The following is a 19,071-nucleotide window of genomic DNA, read 5'->3' on the forward strand; positions in this document are numbered from 1 at the left end:
ATGTTTTTCAGTAGTATCATTTGTTTTTGATCATTTTAATTATGCATTTTTGGTATCAAACAGTCAACATGTACACTTATTGTAAAAAGAATTGAATGAGAATTGGGAAATTGTATTAGGTCATTATGTTTATTTTTTGTATTATGTTTAATGTGCACTGTGCCGATTCTGACCGACATTGTGGTTGCTGTAAGTCTTTGCTAAGCCTGGTTTGCTGTTGGTCATGGTGCCCCAAGCCTTTTGGAATACTAAGACTTAAACTGCATTCACACTCTTGTGGCAGAAAATTGTGCAAGTCTCATCTGTTTTCTTTTAGGATGCCATCGTTTGCTGCATGGATATCTGTGGGGAAAACATGAGGCTGTGGTGCTTAAAATTAAAATGTGTTTAACTTTAACCCCCCCCCCCCTAGTCTCAGGAATAGACTAGCGTAGTAGCCTGAACTAGCATTATTTTATTTGAATGGTGGTGTGTACCTAAAGCAATGACAATACAGTTGAATCCATCCATCCATCCATCCATCCATGCATGCAGGACTGGTATAACTAATATATATATATATATATATATATATATATGTACACACACACACATTTTTTTTCTGTATAATTTATTTATTTATTTATTTGTTTTTTACTTCAGTTTAGTATAGAAAGGACTTGAGCATCTATGTTTTCCATACTTGGCTTTTTGAATACTTATTACATTAAAACACTTTTATAACACTAGTTGTTAATAGTTTGAGGTACTTACTATAGTTAACCCACCCAGTCACTAGGACTCCCCCCAGCACATCCAGTTCTCCTGACATTAGGATGGTGGGGCCGGGCGCTTGCCTTCTTCAATACATGTGAAGTCAGCCACTGCCTCTTTCGGACAGCATCACTAGGCAGCCAACGTGCTCAGCTCTGATACATCAGCCAACAGACACCTGTGCTGGGACGCATTACAATGGAAGTGATGAGGAGAGAACATGGCCTATTGTACGTTCTCAGGCTCTGGTTGCTGATGGCGAAGTAGATAGCTAAGCTATTAAGACTGAATTTAATAAAACGATAGTTTCATGTCTTTATAGCCATTTTTTATGTATCTGTTTGCTGTCAATAATATAGACCCATAGTTGTTTGGGTCCTGCTATACATATTAATACAAAAGTCATATTGTTGGATTAATTAATTACCTTAAAAAAACAAACAAAAACAAACCGTCATGTCTCTACAATCCCTAAACACAGTGCGATGGTGCAGAAATGGCACTGAAATGCCAGTTGCATTTGATGTGCCTTTCCTCATATACTGTTGTATGTTCTGTCCATGTAATATCTATATAGCACATGAGTGTACCAGACTCTGCCAAAGTGCACATAAGGGAAATGATTGGTCCGTGACCTTTGTGGAATTTTAAACCGTGCCTGGGAAACAAAGTGCTCACTGTCTCTTGGCATCCTGCATTAAAATGGATGTCAGCAGGGCCTGTGTGTGTGTGTGTGTGTGTGTGTGTGTGTGTGTGTGTGTGTGTGTGTGTGTGTGTGTGTGTGTGTGTGTGTGCGCGCGCCCGCCGGAAGCCTGACTCTTCTCTGGTCTTGGGACTTTCATTTGCAGCCACGCGCTTTTCCCTTAGGGCTATGGAGCAGAGGCGCGGAGAGAATGGGAACCCCAGGGGCCTCTCCTGCTCCCTTCCTGACATGTTCAAAGATACACTGGCCATTTCTATAGCTGGCCCCCTCCGAGACCTCAGCTCTGTATAAAGCAGATACAGTGCTCAGGATTTGCTAAGGCAAACAAAAAGCTAGCTCATAGTGTTTACCAGATGTTCCAAACTTTTGTCTGTTAGCTAGATCAGTTTTTGCCACAGATGCTCATTCGCTCATGGATCAGCATGCTGAGAGACGTTGTTAAGTGTCTAGCTCTTCTAGCATGACTGTTTCTTTTCCAGTACCAAAACTGAAACCATGAGCATCAGCTGATAACGGTGTGGTATTTTTGTTATTTGAAAACTACTAAGCTTTGTTTACTCTCCTTACTTTCAGAATGCCAGTCTGCTTTGCTGATCTGCGTTTTTCTCATGTGAATACTAGGCTAGACACATAGCTACTGTTAACACATGACCTACTTAGCTATGTGACTCTTATATCTCAGGCTTGATTTCTTACAGAATCACATCAGATTCTTTCTTTTCTCTTCCAGTTTAATAGAATCCACGTTCATCTTCCTTTGTTTTGCAAGTTAAGAACATGAAGCTTCATGCTGAATGTCAGCCATGCACATGCAGACTGCTTTTGACCCAGAAATGTGAATGCAGTGTAATGCAATGCACAATAAACTCCACATCAGGGAGCGTTTAGTGGGAAGAAAGTCCCCCCAGACCCCCCCGGTCTCCTCATGGTTCATTAACACAGGCAAGGCCTAGTGTGCTTTCTTGCTTTTTTGCAAAACCTCTGTACTGGCTTTACAGGAGGCCTGGCTCCAGCGGTTTGTGTGTGTGTGTGTGAGTGTGTGTAAGCAGATGTGCTGGCTTGCAGTTGTGCAGCCGTGCTCCGGGGTTGGGAATCGGAAGTCTGGAGCGCTTTGACTCCTTTGTTTTAGCACTTTAGGTGTGGGAGATTTGGCCTGGGTTGCATGGGAGGGGTCTTGAGTAGTCTCAATGTGTCAAGCCCAATTTCCTTCAATCCCATACCTACACACCATGACTCTCCCAGTGCTCGGAGTTATTCACTTGAGCTGTTTCATATGGTGTACTTGCTTTCTTATAAGGACTCCATAGACCCATCAATCATTTGGACATGTGCTTCTATGATCCTGTCTCAAATGTATCTCTTTCCTCTTCTTTTTGTCTCTATTATTTATTTATTTATTTTTAGCTCCCCATTAAGACAGGACAGCAGACCACGCACACCAAAGTAAGCACAGAGCATAACAAGGAATGTCTGATCAACATCTCTAAATACAAGTTTTCCCTCGTCATCAATGGCCTGACCAACATCCTCAAAAATGTTAACAATATGGTGAGTTCATGTTTTTACACCAGCTGTCATTTTCTCGTTTAAGTTGTGTAAACGTTTCATATTGAATGGACCAATAGAAATGTTCCAAAATTAGTAACTCTTGCTACATTAATGTACACCAGTCAGCCATAACATTTAACACCACCTTGTTGTTTCTGCACTCACTGCCCATTATGTCAGCTCCACCTACCATATTAGAGCACTTTGTAGTTCTGTAATGGTATTATTTAGGTGGTGGTTCATTCTCTGCACTGCAGTGACATGGTGTTGCCATGTTCATGTAAGTTGCGCTGGTACAAGTGCATCAGACACAGAAGTGCTGCTGGAGTCTTTATGTAGTGTGTCTACTCTGGTCGACTCTCCTACCTAGTTGGTCCACCTTGTAGATGTAAAGACAGAGACATAAGCTCATCTGTCTCTATCGTCGCTGCACAGTTAGTGTTGGTCATTCTCTAGTCTTTCCTCAGTGGTCACAGGACACTTTTGGCTGGGTATTACTGGTTGGCGGACAATTCTCAGTCCAGCAGCACTGCTGTGTCATTCATTCATTCCAGCGCAACACACCCTACTAACACACCACAACCATGTGAGTGTCACTGCAGTGCTGAGAATGACCCACCGCCCAAATAACACCTGCTCTGTGGTGGTCCTGACCATTGAAAAGCAGGGTGAAAGGGGGTTAACAAAGTATGTAGAGAAGCAGATAGACTATAGTCTGCAATTATAGAACTACAAATTGCTCCTATATGGTAAGAGGAGCAGATAAAGTTGATATTAATATTGTGGATGATCAGTGTATATTGAAGTTAAATATTTGTTTTCTTTCTTTTAGTAAAGTTACCATTTCTGTGATACAGTCTTTTATGAGGATGATTGTTTGGTTCTGAAGCAACTGATGTTTTGACAGATGGGAGGCTTATGCCAGCCATGCAAATATCATATGTTGTCTGGGGCCATTCCACAATATCCAAAACTGTGTGTGTGTGTCGCTCTCTTCCAGCGAATATTTGGGGAAACCGCCGAAAAGAACCTCTACCTCTCCCAGCTCATCATCCTGGACACTCTGGAGAAGTGCTTGGCAGGGGTGAGCAGTCAACCATGTTCCAGTGTCAGCTTTGTTCATCCTTGTACTTAGCTGATTGTATTAAAACCAACCACACACAGAGATTTGGGAGTTTTTGAGCAGTGTTGAACTTTTGCTGCAGTGTCATATATTCATGTGTCTTTTTGTTTAAATTCAGAGCAACGCAAGTGAGCTTAAATGCTTCTGTATCCGTCGTAAATCTTAGCACGTCTTGTCTGGGTCTCAGACACTAAGGTCTGCTGATGCAATTAAAGCTTGTAGTTTCTCCGGGTCCAGAAAGAGGGCTGTGAGCTTGCCTCCGCAGAAGATTACATTTGCAGGTGTTTCCTCATCTTGAGTTGAGCGTTCTCGCTGCTTCCAGTGGGATCGACAAGGTTTTCCTGCACAGATATTTCATTAATATGCTGTCAGATATGAGACAGCTGCTCAATTCTTTCAACTTGTCATTTGTTTCTGTGAGGAGCAGAGTTTAGTATGACCGGCACTCTTTAAGTGTAGGTCTATGCAAGACAAAATATTTTGTTTTTCTGAATGTCTTTTTAGGTTAATGTAAATAGTCCTCCCGAATTGTTTGCCAGAGTTGCTACATGAATAGTGACTGATCAGTCAATGCTGGCACAGATTTAGTACTCTGGCCTCATCAGTGTGAGTGCATTGATTCATTAATGTGTTGGGTGCCCAGTCAGTGAATTTCATTTCCTCTACTGATCTTTGGGCATGGAAAAAGACCTGTTGGCCTTAATTTGCCATTTTGTGACTTTGTGATTGCTCATTTAGGCTAATGTCAAATTTAGGGTATTATAAAGAATTTATGTATTCATGAGCTGCTAACCTCTGAGTGATATCGGTGAACCTATGCATGCAGAAAAGGGACATTCAAAACTACCCGGTCAAGCCATTCTTCGTATGGAATTATTCTGTGTGAAAGTAAGCTAGCGAAAATGAGCCCGGAATTGGTCCTGGTTGTGAAGTTTATTATATGAAACTCCGTCACTGTGGTTTTAGTTAGTTCTACTTGACTGTGTTGGTTTGTGTGTCCTGCAGCAAACCAAGGACTGCTTGCGGCTGGACGAGGCCATGCTGGTAAAGCAGTTACTCCCTGAGATCTGTCACTTCCTGCATTCATGTCGTGAGGGCCAGCAGCATGCGGCTCAGCTGCGCAGCTCCGCCTCCGCCGTGCTCTTCTCTCTCAGCTGCAACAACTTTAACGCCGTCTTCAGCCGCATCTCCACCCGGTACTGCCCCTCTTCATGGCTTATGTTGATGGTAACAGTAACAGATGGTCACTGTGTCCGGGAATGGTTTACTTTTTCGGATTCATGGCTAACATTCAGTCTGTTGACATTAATAGGCTACAACTGGTCCACAAAAGCACTTAATAATAAATTACTATAGTTTTTTAATTGAGCCACCCCACTTTTCTGATGGTCAGATTTTAACTCAAACAGCAGGTCCTTTCCTGTCAAAGTATGCAGTTCTTGTCCATGTTGAGGGACACATCTAATTGAATTCTTTGGCTGGTCCAAGCATATTTTGGTATCTTTTGTGAATTCTCATACAGCCTCAATTGAACTGTTTTAGGTCAATGGGAAGTGTAATGTGGTTTTTATGGTGCACAATACCGATCATGCTGTATTATTGGAAATTGGCTAAATCTGAACAGCTGTAATTTAATTCTTATAAAAATAAATTATCTTCTTAAGGGCTCAAGAGCCGCATATGTGGAAATTGTATTTGTGGATATATTAAAACTCATGGATATTTAGTTTTAGTTTCAACTTTAGTTTTACTTACTGGTATTTACTAACTTGGAGCAACTCTGCTCTGTTTGGTGTGTGTATGTATATCTGCTAATCTATTTCATGGATAAACTAAGCTTTGTCTTCTCCAAACTGTCACACTCCCAAGCCCCTCTGGAACAAAGCAGGAAAAAACACTTGCACACACCCTTCTTGTGTGGTGGTGGGTGAGGTCCAGATGCAGAATGCCTTTGATTGTCTCTGGTATCTTTGACTATCTTTGGAAATGTGTTTGAGTGTTGGTGCACTTTTTTGTTTGCATATGTCCCATTTGACTGACTGCTGTGTACGTGAGAATTGGACACACACCCTGCAACATGCCATTCACATAAATGGGTTTATTTGAAATAGTTAAGCATTAAATCACAGAAACAATACAGTAATCACAGCAGTTAGTATATACTATGGAAAAGATCTTTATTTTTTTGTCTCATCTCTATAGGTTACAGGAGCTGACAGTTTGCGCAGAGGACACCGTAGATGTTCATGACATAGAACTCATTCAGTACATCAACGTTGACTGCTCCAAGTTAAAGAGATTACTTCAAGGTAATTCAAACTCATGATGTTCTATATTGTAAAGCTATTTTTTTCCAGGTGTTTCTGTGTGTGAATAAAATGCCTGTGTCCCCTACAGAAACTGTACTAAAATTTAAAGCACTGAAAAAGCCAGCACAGCTTGCAGTCATCAATAATTTGGAAAAGGTATGGTTTTCTGTCTTTATTATATTTTGCAAAAGAACCTCATTTCATGATTGAGTGAATGCTTCAAATGATTAAATATATCACAGGACTAATAATGGCCTCACTTTGTTGTTTAGGCTTTCTGGAACTGGGTGGAGTTCTACCCTGATGAGTTTACAATGCTGTATCAGAGACCACAGGCTGATATGGCTGGTGAGTGCATGAAACTTGAAAATATCTGCAATATTTTACCCTACTGAGTGTGATCGTAAAACTGCAATGTTTAATTGTGAGGTCAAGATTAAATTAGATTTTCTAGAAGTGAAAGAAACCATATGAATGTGACTGAAGAAGAAACAAGAAAGGTGTCTTGTTATTGACCTTTTTCTGTGGACAGCTGATTTTGGCCTTTTAAGCAAGTTAAAATATGGGCTGACTTGTCTTTACATCAATCCCAGTCTCGGTCCTCTGTTGAATAGACTCTGCTGAGAAGCTGTTTGATCTAGTGGACAGTTTTGCGGAAAGTGCAAAAAGGAAGGCAGCCGTGTGGCCCTTGCAGATCATCCTCCTCATCCTCTGTCCTGAGATCACACAGAGCATCTCAAAAGAGGTAGTGGAGGACAGCAAGGCCAATAAGGTAAGGTGCTAATTCTATTTAAATGACACAGACGTCCCAGGTTTGTTCACACTGTGGCTTAGGCTAGAGCTATACTTGTTGCCATGCGTACGGCTAAACAACAAGTCAACCAGTCAACCTGCATCGTGAACTATAACCGTTCACATACGTGCCTGTGTGTTACTGTGTGTTACTGAACATGTGTTACTGGAGGCTTCCACTAGAGGGAAGACCGGAGAGCACTGACCATAAACTTCTGGATTTGCATAATGTAAACTCGAGGAGCTTAGCATTTAGGTAATTATGCAAACACTGCAGAAACAGCAGCGCCCTCCTAGATGGTATGTAAAGCTACTACATCAAAGACATACAGACTTGGGTCGTTTTTGTGTGTACTGCACCATGTGTGCACATGGCGTTAATTTCTGAGCACAACTGATGCACCAAACCAGTGTAGGATATGTGGGGCAGCCATCATGTGTAAGCAAGCTTAACACTTAACAGCAAGTATATCTTCAGCATTAGACATCACTGTTTGGTACCACCTAAAATAGCAAGAGAAGACCCCTGAGTTATAAGCTAGGTTTCTTTTCATTTGTTTTGACCATATAGTTGTTTAGCTTCATTTAGTCCTCCTTGTGTCATATGTTTACAAGCCATTCCATGCTAGAGGAGAGCTGTGTAGGACAAACAAACAAAAAAAACAACTACTGTTACTTTCCAAAAATATCCCATGTTTATTGTAATGTATGATGTCTTGCAGAAATTGTTCTTGGATAGTCTGAGAAAGGCCCTGGCAGGTCACGGCAGCAGCAAGCAGTTGACTGAGAGTGCAGCTATCGCCTGTGTCAAACTGTGCAAAGCTTCGACATACATTAATTGGGAGGATCATTCTGTCATCTTCCTGCTGGTGCAGTCCATTGTGGTGGACCTCAAAGTAAGTGTGTGTCATATGCAGCTATTTTGTTTCTTTTCTTAATGCGGTGTTGAATCTGTGCTACACCTCTGCACGTTTCCGCCCTGCAGGCTCTCCTGTTTAACCCCACTAAGCCGTTCTCACGGGGCACTGGATGCCAGAGTGCTGACGTGGACCTGATGATTGACTGCTTTGTGTCCTGCTTCCGCATCAACCCACACAACAACCAGCACTTCAAGGTCAGCCTCGCTCTTGCAGTGCTTACTCACCAATGGCTCTTACGGTTATGACTAATATTAGCATGGCATGCTGTTGTATAGGCACCGGTCAAGGTGAACGAAGGTTGCTGCTGATTTTATTTAATTATATATGTACAGTATATGTACAGTAGATTAATGTTATGTTCAAGATGCCTGATGGTTGGTACAGTGTTTGTATTACTGTGTGTGCGTATAAGTATAAGACTTATTTCCAATTCTAGGTTTGTCTGGCTTCTACATCTCCTCCTACCTTCCATTTCGTCCTGGTCAACTCTCTGCACAAAATCATCACTAATGTGAGTGCCAAGGACAGTTTATCATTTTAGGTAGTAAAGCACAGCACACACATCTAAAAATGCTCCATTAAATCTAAATAAAAGTCTTTATCATTCTTATTATCTTTACCTTTTGTTGTATCTTTACTGATGGAAAACCATCAGTTTTGGAAACTTTTTGAAAACTTTTTTGGAAAAGTTTGTGATCTTCTAAAGCATTCAGATAAGAATATGCTCAACATGGATATCGTGTCTTGTGTCTTATTGTTCTTCAGGCAGGACTTTAGGACTTGTTTTACTATGTGAGCTTAATGTCTGCCTCTAACTTACAGTCTCACTTGGACTGGTGGCCAAAAATCGATGCCATCTACTGCTACTCAGGAGAGCTACGTGCCATGTTTGCAGACACACAGGGCCGAGTTGTCCAGAGCCACAGTGCCCATGCACCCCTGAGAATGACCCCGGTGAGCAATGCTTTCCTTTACACACTTGCTCATACCAATAACTTGAAATGCTCATGTCTTGGGTTAGGTTTAGGGGTGGGAATCACTCTTTTACTGACTACAGTGTCTAGTATACAGTGTGGACCCCAGTCAAAATATTTGTTGATGAGAATAGGCCAAAAACATTTCTTCAGGTGTTAAGCAAGTGTTGGATTGATCATGCAGTGGGGTTCTGTTGCATTGAAAACCAAGCATTGGCAACATTTCACTGATCGAGGGAATAATGAATTCAATTATGTATCACCAATTTTGGAAACAAGCTTTCTACAGTCTGTAAGTGACACAATACAGGTTAGGATGAAGAATCCCTGCATCTAGTAATTAGGGTTACAATAGGGCCCAGCCCATTCCCTGCACCTATATTCTAACCACCCACTACCTCACAAGCTCCTCACAGGGATAATCAGGTAGGCACCTCTCTTCAGCAGTGTTTGGCTAAGTTAAGCCCACAACACCTCCGGAAGGCTAAACAGTAAGGTCTGGCATCCCAGACCCACTCCCTCCAAGCTCATTTCACAGACCTATTACTTAACTTACTTAATAACTTTAGAACCCCACTGGCCTGACTGGTGACTAGGCCATACCTTGCCACACTGGCACCTGAACCTTATAAAATAAAAAAAAAATAGCGTATACTTTCTCTGTCGCTTTATTACCTTCAAGGTAACATCAGATAGAGAATTAGATATTTTGTTTTTGGATAGGATATGAGCCCCTTTCCCCCTTCACAGAGTCTGACATTCAAAGAGAAGATGACGACTAGTCTGAAGTTTAAGGAGAAGTCTGCAGATATGGACTCTCGCTCTCTCTTACTGGCTTTGGTGAAACTCATCCATGCTGACCCCAAACTAATGCTTCATGTGAGTACAAAGCAGCCTCTACCTCACTGGCTCAGATGCTACACATTTACACACTTTTTCCCACCGTTTCCTCTTCCACTAATGCAACTCCTATGAGTTTACCAGCAATCCTGGTTCACAGATTTTTCAGGATGAACCTTTTCTGGTACATAAAGTACACATTAGACTTGTGGGCCACTGTGTTTTAAGCGAAATATTAATTGTATGTGGAATTAAGTGTGTGGCACACAGGTTGTAAGGAATGTTTGTGTATGTCTGTGTTCTGACAGAACCCTGGGAAACAGGGCCAAGAGATCCAGAACAGCACAACTGAGCTCATCATAGGCCTGGTCCAACTTGTGCCTCTCACACATGCTTCAGAGCTGTCTCAGGAGGCCATGGAGGTATAGAATTTGTTGCGTTCTCTTGCTGTCTCGTTCTTTCTCATTCAGTTTCTTTTGTATTTGTAGTGAAGATGGAGGTTGTTATTGAATATGGAGATGAATGGCAAAAGTGTGGATAGTAGACTGAACCCATACTCAAATAAAATGTTTCTGTAATTATTCAAGTAATAGCAAATGTACCTTTACCTCTAACAGCTTGACCTGAATTTTGTTAGAACTTCTGTAGAGCTTTAACTTAAGTATAAACAACTCCAACACAGTCCAGAACCAATATGAAAGAACAGTCAACAGTTATATCAGTGGTCAAAACCCAAGCTGCACCCAGAGCCCTTTGTGCATCAAGTATGGTTTGGTTTGACCCACCAACTCTCAGGACACATGAAAGACAAGCATCCAGACTATTTTCGGTCCTGGCATCAAGGTGGTGGAAAGAACTTCCCTGAGTGTCCGAACAGCAGAATCGGTTGCTGTTGTCAAACATCAACTGAAGACCCTTCTCTTTTGAGAGCACTTAACAGAGAACTAATATCTATTTTATTCGACATTTCATTGCATTTACACCACTTATTGCTCAACATGCAGGTTCTAGGAATTATTAGTTATTAGTATTAGTTATGAAATGTTTATCATGTATTGTGTGGCTCATTTCTGGCAGTAATAGCGCAAATTTACATTGAAATCAGGATTCTATCAATGCTAACTTTAGACATTCTGGGAGTAAATGACTATGCACTAAGTCACTCTGGATAAGAGTGTTTGCTAAATGCAATACATACAAATTAAAACACAAAGAATTTCGAATAAAATTACATTAGTTTTATTAAATTCAGTTCACTGGAAAGTACAGATCCTCTCATGTTATGTGGGTAAATGTACTTAATTAACACTTGCCTTTTGTCTATTGTCTGTGTTCCTTTTGTCTGTCAGGCACTTTTGGTGTTACATCAGCCTGAGACCATTGAGCTGTGGAACCCTGATACACCTATTGAGACTTTCTGGGACATCAGGTTAGTTACTCAGTGAATGGCCTCAGTTGGTGTGGTTCTAAACCTGGACTTGGAGAGGTGTGTCTGATTAATTGTTTGATTTTTCTGGACCTCTCTCTCTCTCTCTCGCTCTCTCTCTCTCGCTCTCGCGCTCTTTCGCTCTCAGCTCTCAGGTCCTGTTCCTCATATGTAAGAAGCTGACTGGCCACCAGATGATCAACAGCACAGAGATCTTGAAGTGGCTTAGGGAGATTCTCATCTGCAGGAACAAGTTTCTCTTAAAGAATAAAGTGAGTACCCACATGCCCTGTAGCTCGCAAAGGTTTTCTAAAAAGGTCCAGATTGCTAGTAGCTTTGTTTACATTCGGACTAGTTGCAGGAAAGTTCTACTCTAATCCTGAAAGGTGTATCTCCTGCATAGATTGATTTTCCAACTCAAACACTCCTAATTCAACTCTGTTGGTAGTTGCCAGATTTAGTAGGTGTGGACAGCATGGAATTGTAATGGACCTCAGCCCTCATAACTGAGCACCTCTGACTTTTATTTTTTTTTTCTCCTCCATGACTAGAAGAGGGCACTGTTGCACAGTACTTTTTTTTTAAATATTTTTTATATTTTACCTCTTCCTGACTCTTCTTCCTTTATTATTATATTGATTATTGTTCTTCTACATAATGCAAGCATGCTAAATGTGATTACAGATATTTAGCTTTATTATAAAGATTAATTAAATGAAAATTACACAGTAAAATGCAGAAAAATGCTACAGAGCATTAATATTGGCGTTTAAACGTAAATAGATCTTTGAGACGTTGAAGGTTCTTCGGTTGACTTTCTTTGTAAGAGTCTTCTAAAAAACCCTCCCTTCCGCCAGGAGAGTGCCACACAGGGTAGTTTGATTCCCATCAGCAGACAAGCACAGACCAAGCTGGAGGTGTGTCTGTACTCGTTCCTCTGGAGTCCGGATGCTGAAGCTGTGCTGGTGGCCATGTCCTGCTTTCGGCACCTGTGTGAGGAGGCAGACATCCGCTGCAGCATGGACGAGCTGCCGGTACACACTGTCCTGCCAAACTACAACGCCTTCATGGAGTTTGCCTCAGTCAGCAACATGATGGCGACAGGTTCGTTTTTCAAACGGCATGGATATTGAACATTTTACTTGTGCTTCTAGTGCAAGTTCTTATGATGCTATTCATTTTTATTGTGTTTTGTTGCATTTTATTTATTTGCCATGGACAAGATAGTACCTCTGGCCTTGCAACATGCAGTTATGCACAAGAGCCGGATGTACTGTGTTTAGTGTTTATAGCGAAGTGCTAATTTGCAACACGTGTCCATAGAACGCTTTAAATGAATAAATTATGCATTGTGAAATGACCCCTACCATGCTTTGAGGCCTGTGTTATAATTCTACTAGTGCACTGTTGTCTTATATTGTTTGTGTATAGGTCGTTCGACCCTACAGAAAAGAGTAATGGCCTTGCTAAGGAGAATAGAGCATCCTACAGCTGGGAACATAGAGGTGAGGCAGAGTGTTAGCATTAGTGTCTAGATGTTCACTCTGTTTAGCCAGTTCTGCTCTTTTTGGTTTTACTTTAACTGTTATTTTTCTTTCCTTTGTTTGCCTCTTACTACCTTCAGGCTTGGGAGGATACGCATGCTAAGTGGGAGCAATCAACAAAACAAATACTAAACCATCCAAAGAACAAAGCTGAAGATGGGCATGTGAGTGATGCAGTTCTGTTTAGTTTTGGCAGTTACAATACCTCAGATTTGACAGTTACAGTAGTTGGCTTGTAAGTTGTTTTTGTTATTAATATAATGAGGAGTGAAGATTTTCGAGATGTTCATTTTTATTAATCATTTATTGTGTTTATTTAGTTTTCTCCAGGCTTTAGAGTACTGTTGAGATTGAAGTAAAGAGAGCATTGTAAAGTTTTTTTGAATAAACAATTCTGATATTTGATTTATTTATTTTTTACCGTGCTGTTTGAGTTATTGGTCAGGTGCTAAATAATATTTCCTTCCAGGGGGAAAAAAAAATAGAATGCATGTACTCAACTCATGTACATGAATGCATGTACTCAACACACTCCCCTCTCCTCACTCCCCATAGGAGTGGATCAATATGACTGGTTTCCTGTGTGCTCTGGGTGGTGTGTGTCTGCAGCAGCGTAGTACACCCAGCCTGGGGACCTACAGCCCCCCTATGGGCCCTCTGAGTGAGCGCAAGGGCTCCATGATCTCCATGGCCTCGGGCGAGGTGAACAGTGAGACGCCACTCAGCAGGTTTTTGGAGAGGCTACTGTCTCTCATGGTTTGCACACATGAGAAGGTGGGCATGCAGATCCGCACCAACGTTAAAGACCTGGTGGGTCTGGAGCTGAGCCCTGCCCTCTACCCGATGCTCTTCACCAAGCTGCGCAACAGCATAGGCCGCTTTTTTGATACCCAGGGGCCGGTAAGAAACAACTGCAAAGATTTCGAGTAAAAACCAAAATGTTGGTAAACATATAATCATGATCATTTGTCAAAGTGGTCCTTTTCTTCAATGGTTCTGTGAGAAATAGAAAAGGTTCCAGAAGTCTATACATAACACATTTAACTGTATTTACGTCTGCTTAATCACTGTCTGCTTGTCTGATAAATGACACTAACTTTAATTTATGTAATCTTTGTGTCTGAGTATTTTTCTTTTCTTTTGTAACAAAACAACCTAAACAAAAAGGGTATATTACCAGGGTTCGTTACATTTACATTATTTTTAGAGTTTACATGTAGGCTTTTGACTTCAAGAGGGCAGAATTCTCAAGATTTATGAATGCAGCATCACACCATCTGAACTCTGCAGCTGTTTCATTCACAGATTGAATTAGCAGTTTTGGTTTCAGATTTCACTTTTTCAGTGACACACAGCTATGACCTCATTTGTAATGCCCTGCCCGTGTCCTCCTTCAGGTGCCGATCACTGACACAAACACACTGTTTGTGGAGCAAACCATTGCCATTATGAAGAATCTGCTGGACAGTCACACTGAGGGCAGCTCTGAGCATCTGGGCCAGGCCAGCATTGAGACCATGATGCTCAACCTTGTCAGGTCAGGCCTCATCTCCTTCCCTTTTTAATTAACCACATTAAACTAATTAGATGATTATCTAATGTTCTTCTTGGAGTATTGACGCACAAGTCCCTTAAACCGGCAATACAAGATTCAAGATTGTACATCCCATTAAAGCCACATTATACAAAAACTGGTACTTGCTGCACGTGGGCTCCCCCTACAGTTGCAGAGTGTAATTTTCCTTTTATGCCACTGATGTAAATATCAATAGCGTTTTGAGACACAATATAGATTTTTTTTTTTCACAAATATGATGAGCTCTCAGTAAAACGTCCACAAAAGTTATAGTGCAGTACCAGAGTGGCAATGACCGTGTCCCCATTCCCCACACCGTCTAAATGATTTAAAGCTTTTTTTAGGGTAAAATTGTTACATAATGCTATTTTAAATAGCGTTTAGAAGTCTAAATGGAAACAACTCCTTGTCCCATTCTGATGCCAGTACTTTAAATAAGGAGGTTATACCTGCTGTCTGTGTGCAATTAAGTAGCTTGATCTAGTTAAGTAAATGCAGTGCAGACAAATTATGTGCATCTCTTTTCAATTAAGAAAATAAACGCAGATAAATGTAAAGAATTGTGTGACTGTCACTCTCAGACAGCAGTTTCATTAAATTAATGTGTAGACTTTTACCTTCAAATGCATTTTGGCCTTTAAATCCATTGAAGTCTCGGTTGTATATTGCCTGGCTGTCCCCACAGGTATGTCCGCATTTTAGGTAATGGGGTTCATGCAATTCAGATCAAAACCAAGCTGTGTCAGTTAGTGGAGGTGATGATGGAGCGCCGGGATGATCTCTCCTTCTGTCAAGAGATGAAATTCAGGTAAACACCACTGAATGTACCATGTCAAAAGTACTGTGTTCTAGTAAATGTCCTTTAGTGCGTTGTTGCTGTTACCTAGTTATAAGGGGAGTTATGGAATTACTGTGTTTCATAACCAGATCGTAATGTGTAGTGTTGCACCGTCCCTTTCAGGAACAAGATGGTGGAATATTTGACTGACTGGGTGATGGGGACTTCCAATCAAGCAGCAGATGATGATGTCAAATACCTCACACGGTACCGTCCCTGAATCTCAAGATTCTCTTATCAGTTATTTGATCTTTTTCACATTGTGATCACACCAAACTTCTTGTCTGTGCTCAGGGACCTGGACCAGGCGAGTATGGAGGCAGTAGTGTCTCTGCTAGCTGGCCTGCCTCTGCAGCCTGAGGAAGGAGATGGAGTGGAGCTAATGGAGGCCAAATCTCAACTCTTCCTCAAGTATGATTGCCCTCAAAGTGCATGGCACAGATTCTAATCACATACCAGTTATTTAAAAAAATGTAACTAAATCTTGTAAATTTAGTAACATACAGCATGAACATTGTATCTTGTAGAATACACCATGTTCTTTATTGTGCGTTCGACCAACCTGGATGTTCAACATGCATGTTTTTGAAGCTGCACATTCACATTTTGGGACTATTAATGGATGGCAGTAGTAATGTCTCTGCATTCGTAAAAAATGTTTATTTGGGGGCCAGACTCTAAAGTGCCTCACACAGGATTTCCTGATAGGGGTTTGCAGAAGTGACACAGGAAAGTTCTTCACAGCTGCATTCTCTTTAATCTTAACTCTCTGCTGTTTCGTCCTTTCTCAGGTACTTCACTCTGTTCATGAACCTACTGAATGACTGCAGTGAGGTGGAGGAGGACGGGCAGCAGGTGGCTGAGAGGAAGCGAGGAATGTCCCGACGCCTTGCATCCCTACGCCACTGCACCGTGCTGGCCATGTCAAATCTCCTTAATGCCAATGTGGACAGTGGCCTCATGCACTCCATAGGTGATTGCCATAGACCGATTTCAGCTCCAATCCCTCCACAAGCAGTGTATATTTGTGTATTAATTTTTTTTTCTTTGCTTTTAAAGAAGTGGGCTGATGGGGCTCCCAAGTGGTGCAACTGTTTAAGTGTTGGCCCAGTCTTTGGCATTGCTAGTTCAATTCCTGGTGATGCTGCAGCCATCTGTGGCTGTGAGTCTCAGCGAGCATGATTGGCCTCGCTCCCATTGGATGTGTCCTTCCTATTACTCAAAGCCACTGTAGGCATCTGTTAGCTGACATAAGGGATCTGGCAGTTTGTGGTCTCCTCTAAGCGTGTTTAGCTGTCTATTGGCATTTTATTGGCAGCAGTTCAAAAACATGCAGTGATTGGCTTCATGTTGATTCCTGACATGATGAAACCCATGCTAACTTCCAACCTCCCAGCACTGATAACATTCTGTGATGGAAGGAGTCCATTCTGGCCACTTGACCTAATGTACAATGAACAGGCCGACTAAAGTGAACTAGAGATGCTCTGTCTTTTGCCAGTAACTTTATCATCCTTATCTGCAACTGACCAGGTTATTTATTTATTGGCTGACCATATTTTGCAGATGAAAGACACCATAATATTAGGTAGTCATGCATGCTAGGCTATTATATGTGCTAGACTATTTATATGATTTATTTGAGAGAGAGAGAGAGAGAAAGTAATTTCTGTGTCTGTCTAAAGGGCTGGGCTATCATAAAGACCTGCAGACGAGGGCCACCTTTATGGAGGTGCTCACTAAGATCCTGCAGCAGGGCACAGAGTTTGACACCCTGGCTGAGACCGTTCTGGCCGACCGCTTTGAAAGACTAGTTGAGCTTGTCACCATGATGGGAGACCAAGGGGAGCTGCCCATCGCTATGGCTCTGGCCAATGTGGTGCCCTGCTCTCAGTGGGTAAGTAACCACCAGGACTGGATACAGCTCTTGATTGAATACAGCTCTTGAGACACTTATTTGAAATGGATATTGAGAGGTTGTTGCTATGGTCTTCAGGACGAGTTGGCCAGGGTGTTGGTGACACTGTTTGACTCCAGGCATCTGCTCTATCAACTGCTCTGGAACATGTTCTCTAAGGAGGTGGAGCTGGCTGACTCAATGCAAACTCTTTTCAGAGGAAACAGTCTGGCGAGCAAGATCATGACATTCTGTTTTAAGGTAAAAAATGTAAAAATTTTCATTTTCTCTGTTTCACTTTGCTACTATTTCACTAATAGCTGTCCCACTTAAATGTGATGCTTAAACAGAGAAAGTTACTACACTTTCTTCACATGTAGGTATATGGAGCTGCCTATCTCCAGAAGCTTCTGGAGCCACTCTTGAGAGGAGTCATCACCACTCCTGAGTGGCAGCACATTAGTTTTGAGGTGGACCCCACCAGGTAGGTCTGTTCTGGCTGATTGACATGATCTGAATTACTAGACTATTGTGCTATAAACTCTATGTCTAGATGTTTGTGGTCATATCTGCATTTAGCTACTCAAAGTTGCACCCATTGCTGACACAGATGTACAAATTCACACACACAGCTTGTCTGCAATAAACCCTGTAGAAAATCACTGCCAAAGGAATAGGACTCTCTGCTGCAAATAAACATGAACTATTGGCATCATGCCTATTGCCAGATGTGGGTTAGAGAGGTATAACGCCCCTAGCTGTGGAGCAGTGGAACTGTATTCTCTGACCTCTCTAACATTCTTATTGATTGATTGATTGTTCAATCAAATCAAATCCTCACACCAATGTTCCAGAATATAGTGGACAGTAGAGACAGTTGCTCAGACAAAAACAGGATAAACTCCTGTTTTTAATACTTTTGATTTTGGAAAAAACATTGAATGAGCAGCTGTTGGGTGAGTAAGATTCAGAACATCATTACCACCTCACTAATGCTCTTGTGGCTGAATGCAATCAAATCTTTACAGCAGTGTTCCATCAATTAGTGTCCCCAGTTTCTTAGAAGACCAGAGACCGTTACTGAAGAGAAAGGGGGAGATAAACATATGAATACTTTGTGATTTCAGAAGAAGGTTTAGTTAAGCAGGTGTCTACAAACCTGTATGTCTTAAGTGAGTCTGATTGTTGCTCCTTAGTAGAACTAAAAAAAAATCCTCCTCTGTAGGCTGGAACCCACGGAGAACCTGGATGAGAACCAGAGGAACTTGCTGCAAATCACAGACCGCTTCTTCCTAGCCATCATCAATTCCTCCAGCGAGTTTCCCCCACAGCTTCGGAGTGTCTGCCACTGTCTGTACCAGGTACACACTGTTCTCTTTCCCACACTGCCTGGACGTTCACACCAAACCTCACATTTACTGTGCCCCATCACCATGCTATTGCTTGCTCCCACAGTGGAGAGTGTGTTGGACAGTCACGACTAACTCATACACTCACGCTTAGCCTTCCTGCCACCTTGCTATATATTTATACAGCTTGGTTTTTGTCTGCTTGAAAGCTTTTTTTTTCATGTTGGAAACACATTTATCAGTGTTAAATCACATATTGATAAAATAGACATTTGCTTATCGTTTACTGCACTGCTCCATCTGGTGGCTGTCTCTGTGAAAGTTGGAGCATTACACTGCAAGTCATTCTGATTAATTGCTGGCTCTCTCCAGTTCTGTGTTTGAGTAAAATCGTCCATTCATTTATGTCTGCATGATGACATGCGTGTGTTTTTGCACGTTTGAGGAAAGGAGACAGTTTAAAGCAAAGCTTAGTTAAT

The 19,071-nt window shown here is 41.6% G+C and overlaps 1 protein-coding gene across 6 annotated transcripts in view; it reads left to right on the plus strand.

Annotated features, from left to right (window-relative positions):
- The window catches only part of nf1a (neurofibromin 1a), a 63,948-nt gene that overhangs the window by 2,328 nt on the left and 42,549 nt on the right, over positions 1-19,071 (plus strand). For all 6 annotated transcript variants that reach the window (XM_072691923.1, XM_072691924.1, XM_072691925.1 and 3 more), the window contains exons 2-29: positions 2,861-3,004; positions 4,005-4,088; positions 5,133-5,323; positions 6,330-6,436; positions 6,525-6,592; positions 6,709-6,784; positions 7,051-7,208; positions 7,951-8,124; positions 8,214-8,342; positions 8,585-8,659; positions 8,971-9,102; positions 9,873-10,001; positions 10,271-10,384; positions 11,312-11,391; positions 11,537-11,660; positions 12,246-12,492; positions 12,820-12,893; positions 13,013-13,096; positions 13,488-13,832; positions 14,330-14,469; positions 15,194-15,316; positions 15,470-15,553; positions 15,641-15,757; positions 16,138-16,319; positions 17,032-17,243; positions 17,343-17,504; positions 17,624-17,727; positions 18,469-18,604. In XM_072691923.1, the coding sequence (XP_072548024.1) occupies positions 2,861-3,004; positions 4,005-4,088; positions 5,133-5,323; positions 6,330-6,436; positions 6,525-6,592; positions 6,709-6,784; positions 7,051-7,208; positions 7,951-8,124; positions 8,214-8,342; positions 8,585-8,659; positions 8,971-9,102; positions 9,873-10,001; positions 10,271-10,384; positions 11,312-11,391; positions 11,537-11,660; positions 12,246-12,492; positions 12,820-12,893; positions 13,013-13,096; positions 13,488-13,832; positions 14,330-14,469; positions 15,194-15,316; positions 15,470-15,553; positions 15,641-15,757; positions 16,138-16,319; positions 17,032-17,243; positions 17,343-17,504; positions 17,624-17,727; positions 18,469-18,604 (3,795 nt within the window). The remainder of the gene's footprint in view (positions 1-2,860; positions 3,005-4,004; positions 4,089-5,132; positions 5,324-6,329; positions 6,437-6,524; positions 6,593-6,708; positions 6,785-7,050; positions 7,209-7,950; positions 8,125-8,213; positions 8,343-8,584; positions 8,660-8,970; positions 9,103-9,872; positions 10,002-10,270; positions 10,385-11,311; positions 11,392-11,536; positions 11,661-12,245; positions 12,493-12,819; positions 12,894-13,012; positions 13,097-13,487; positions 13,833-14,329; positions 14,470-15,193; positions 15,317-15,469; positions 15,554-15,640; positions 15,758-16,137; positions 16,320-17,031; positions 17,244-17,342; positions 17,505-17,623; positions 17,728-18,468; positions 18,605-19,071) is intronic.

Source organism: Salminus brasiliensis, chromosome 11, assembly GCF_030463535.1.
Source record: "Salminus brasiliensis chromosome 11, fSalBra1.hap2, whole genome shotgun sequence".
Taxonomy (NCBI): Eukaryota; Metazoa; Chordata; class Actinopteri; order Characiformes; family Bryconidae; genus Salminus; species Salminus brasiliensis.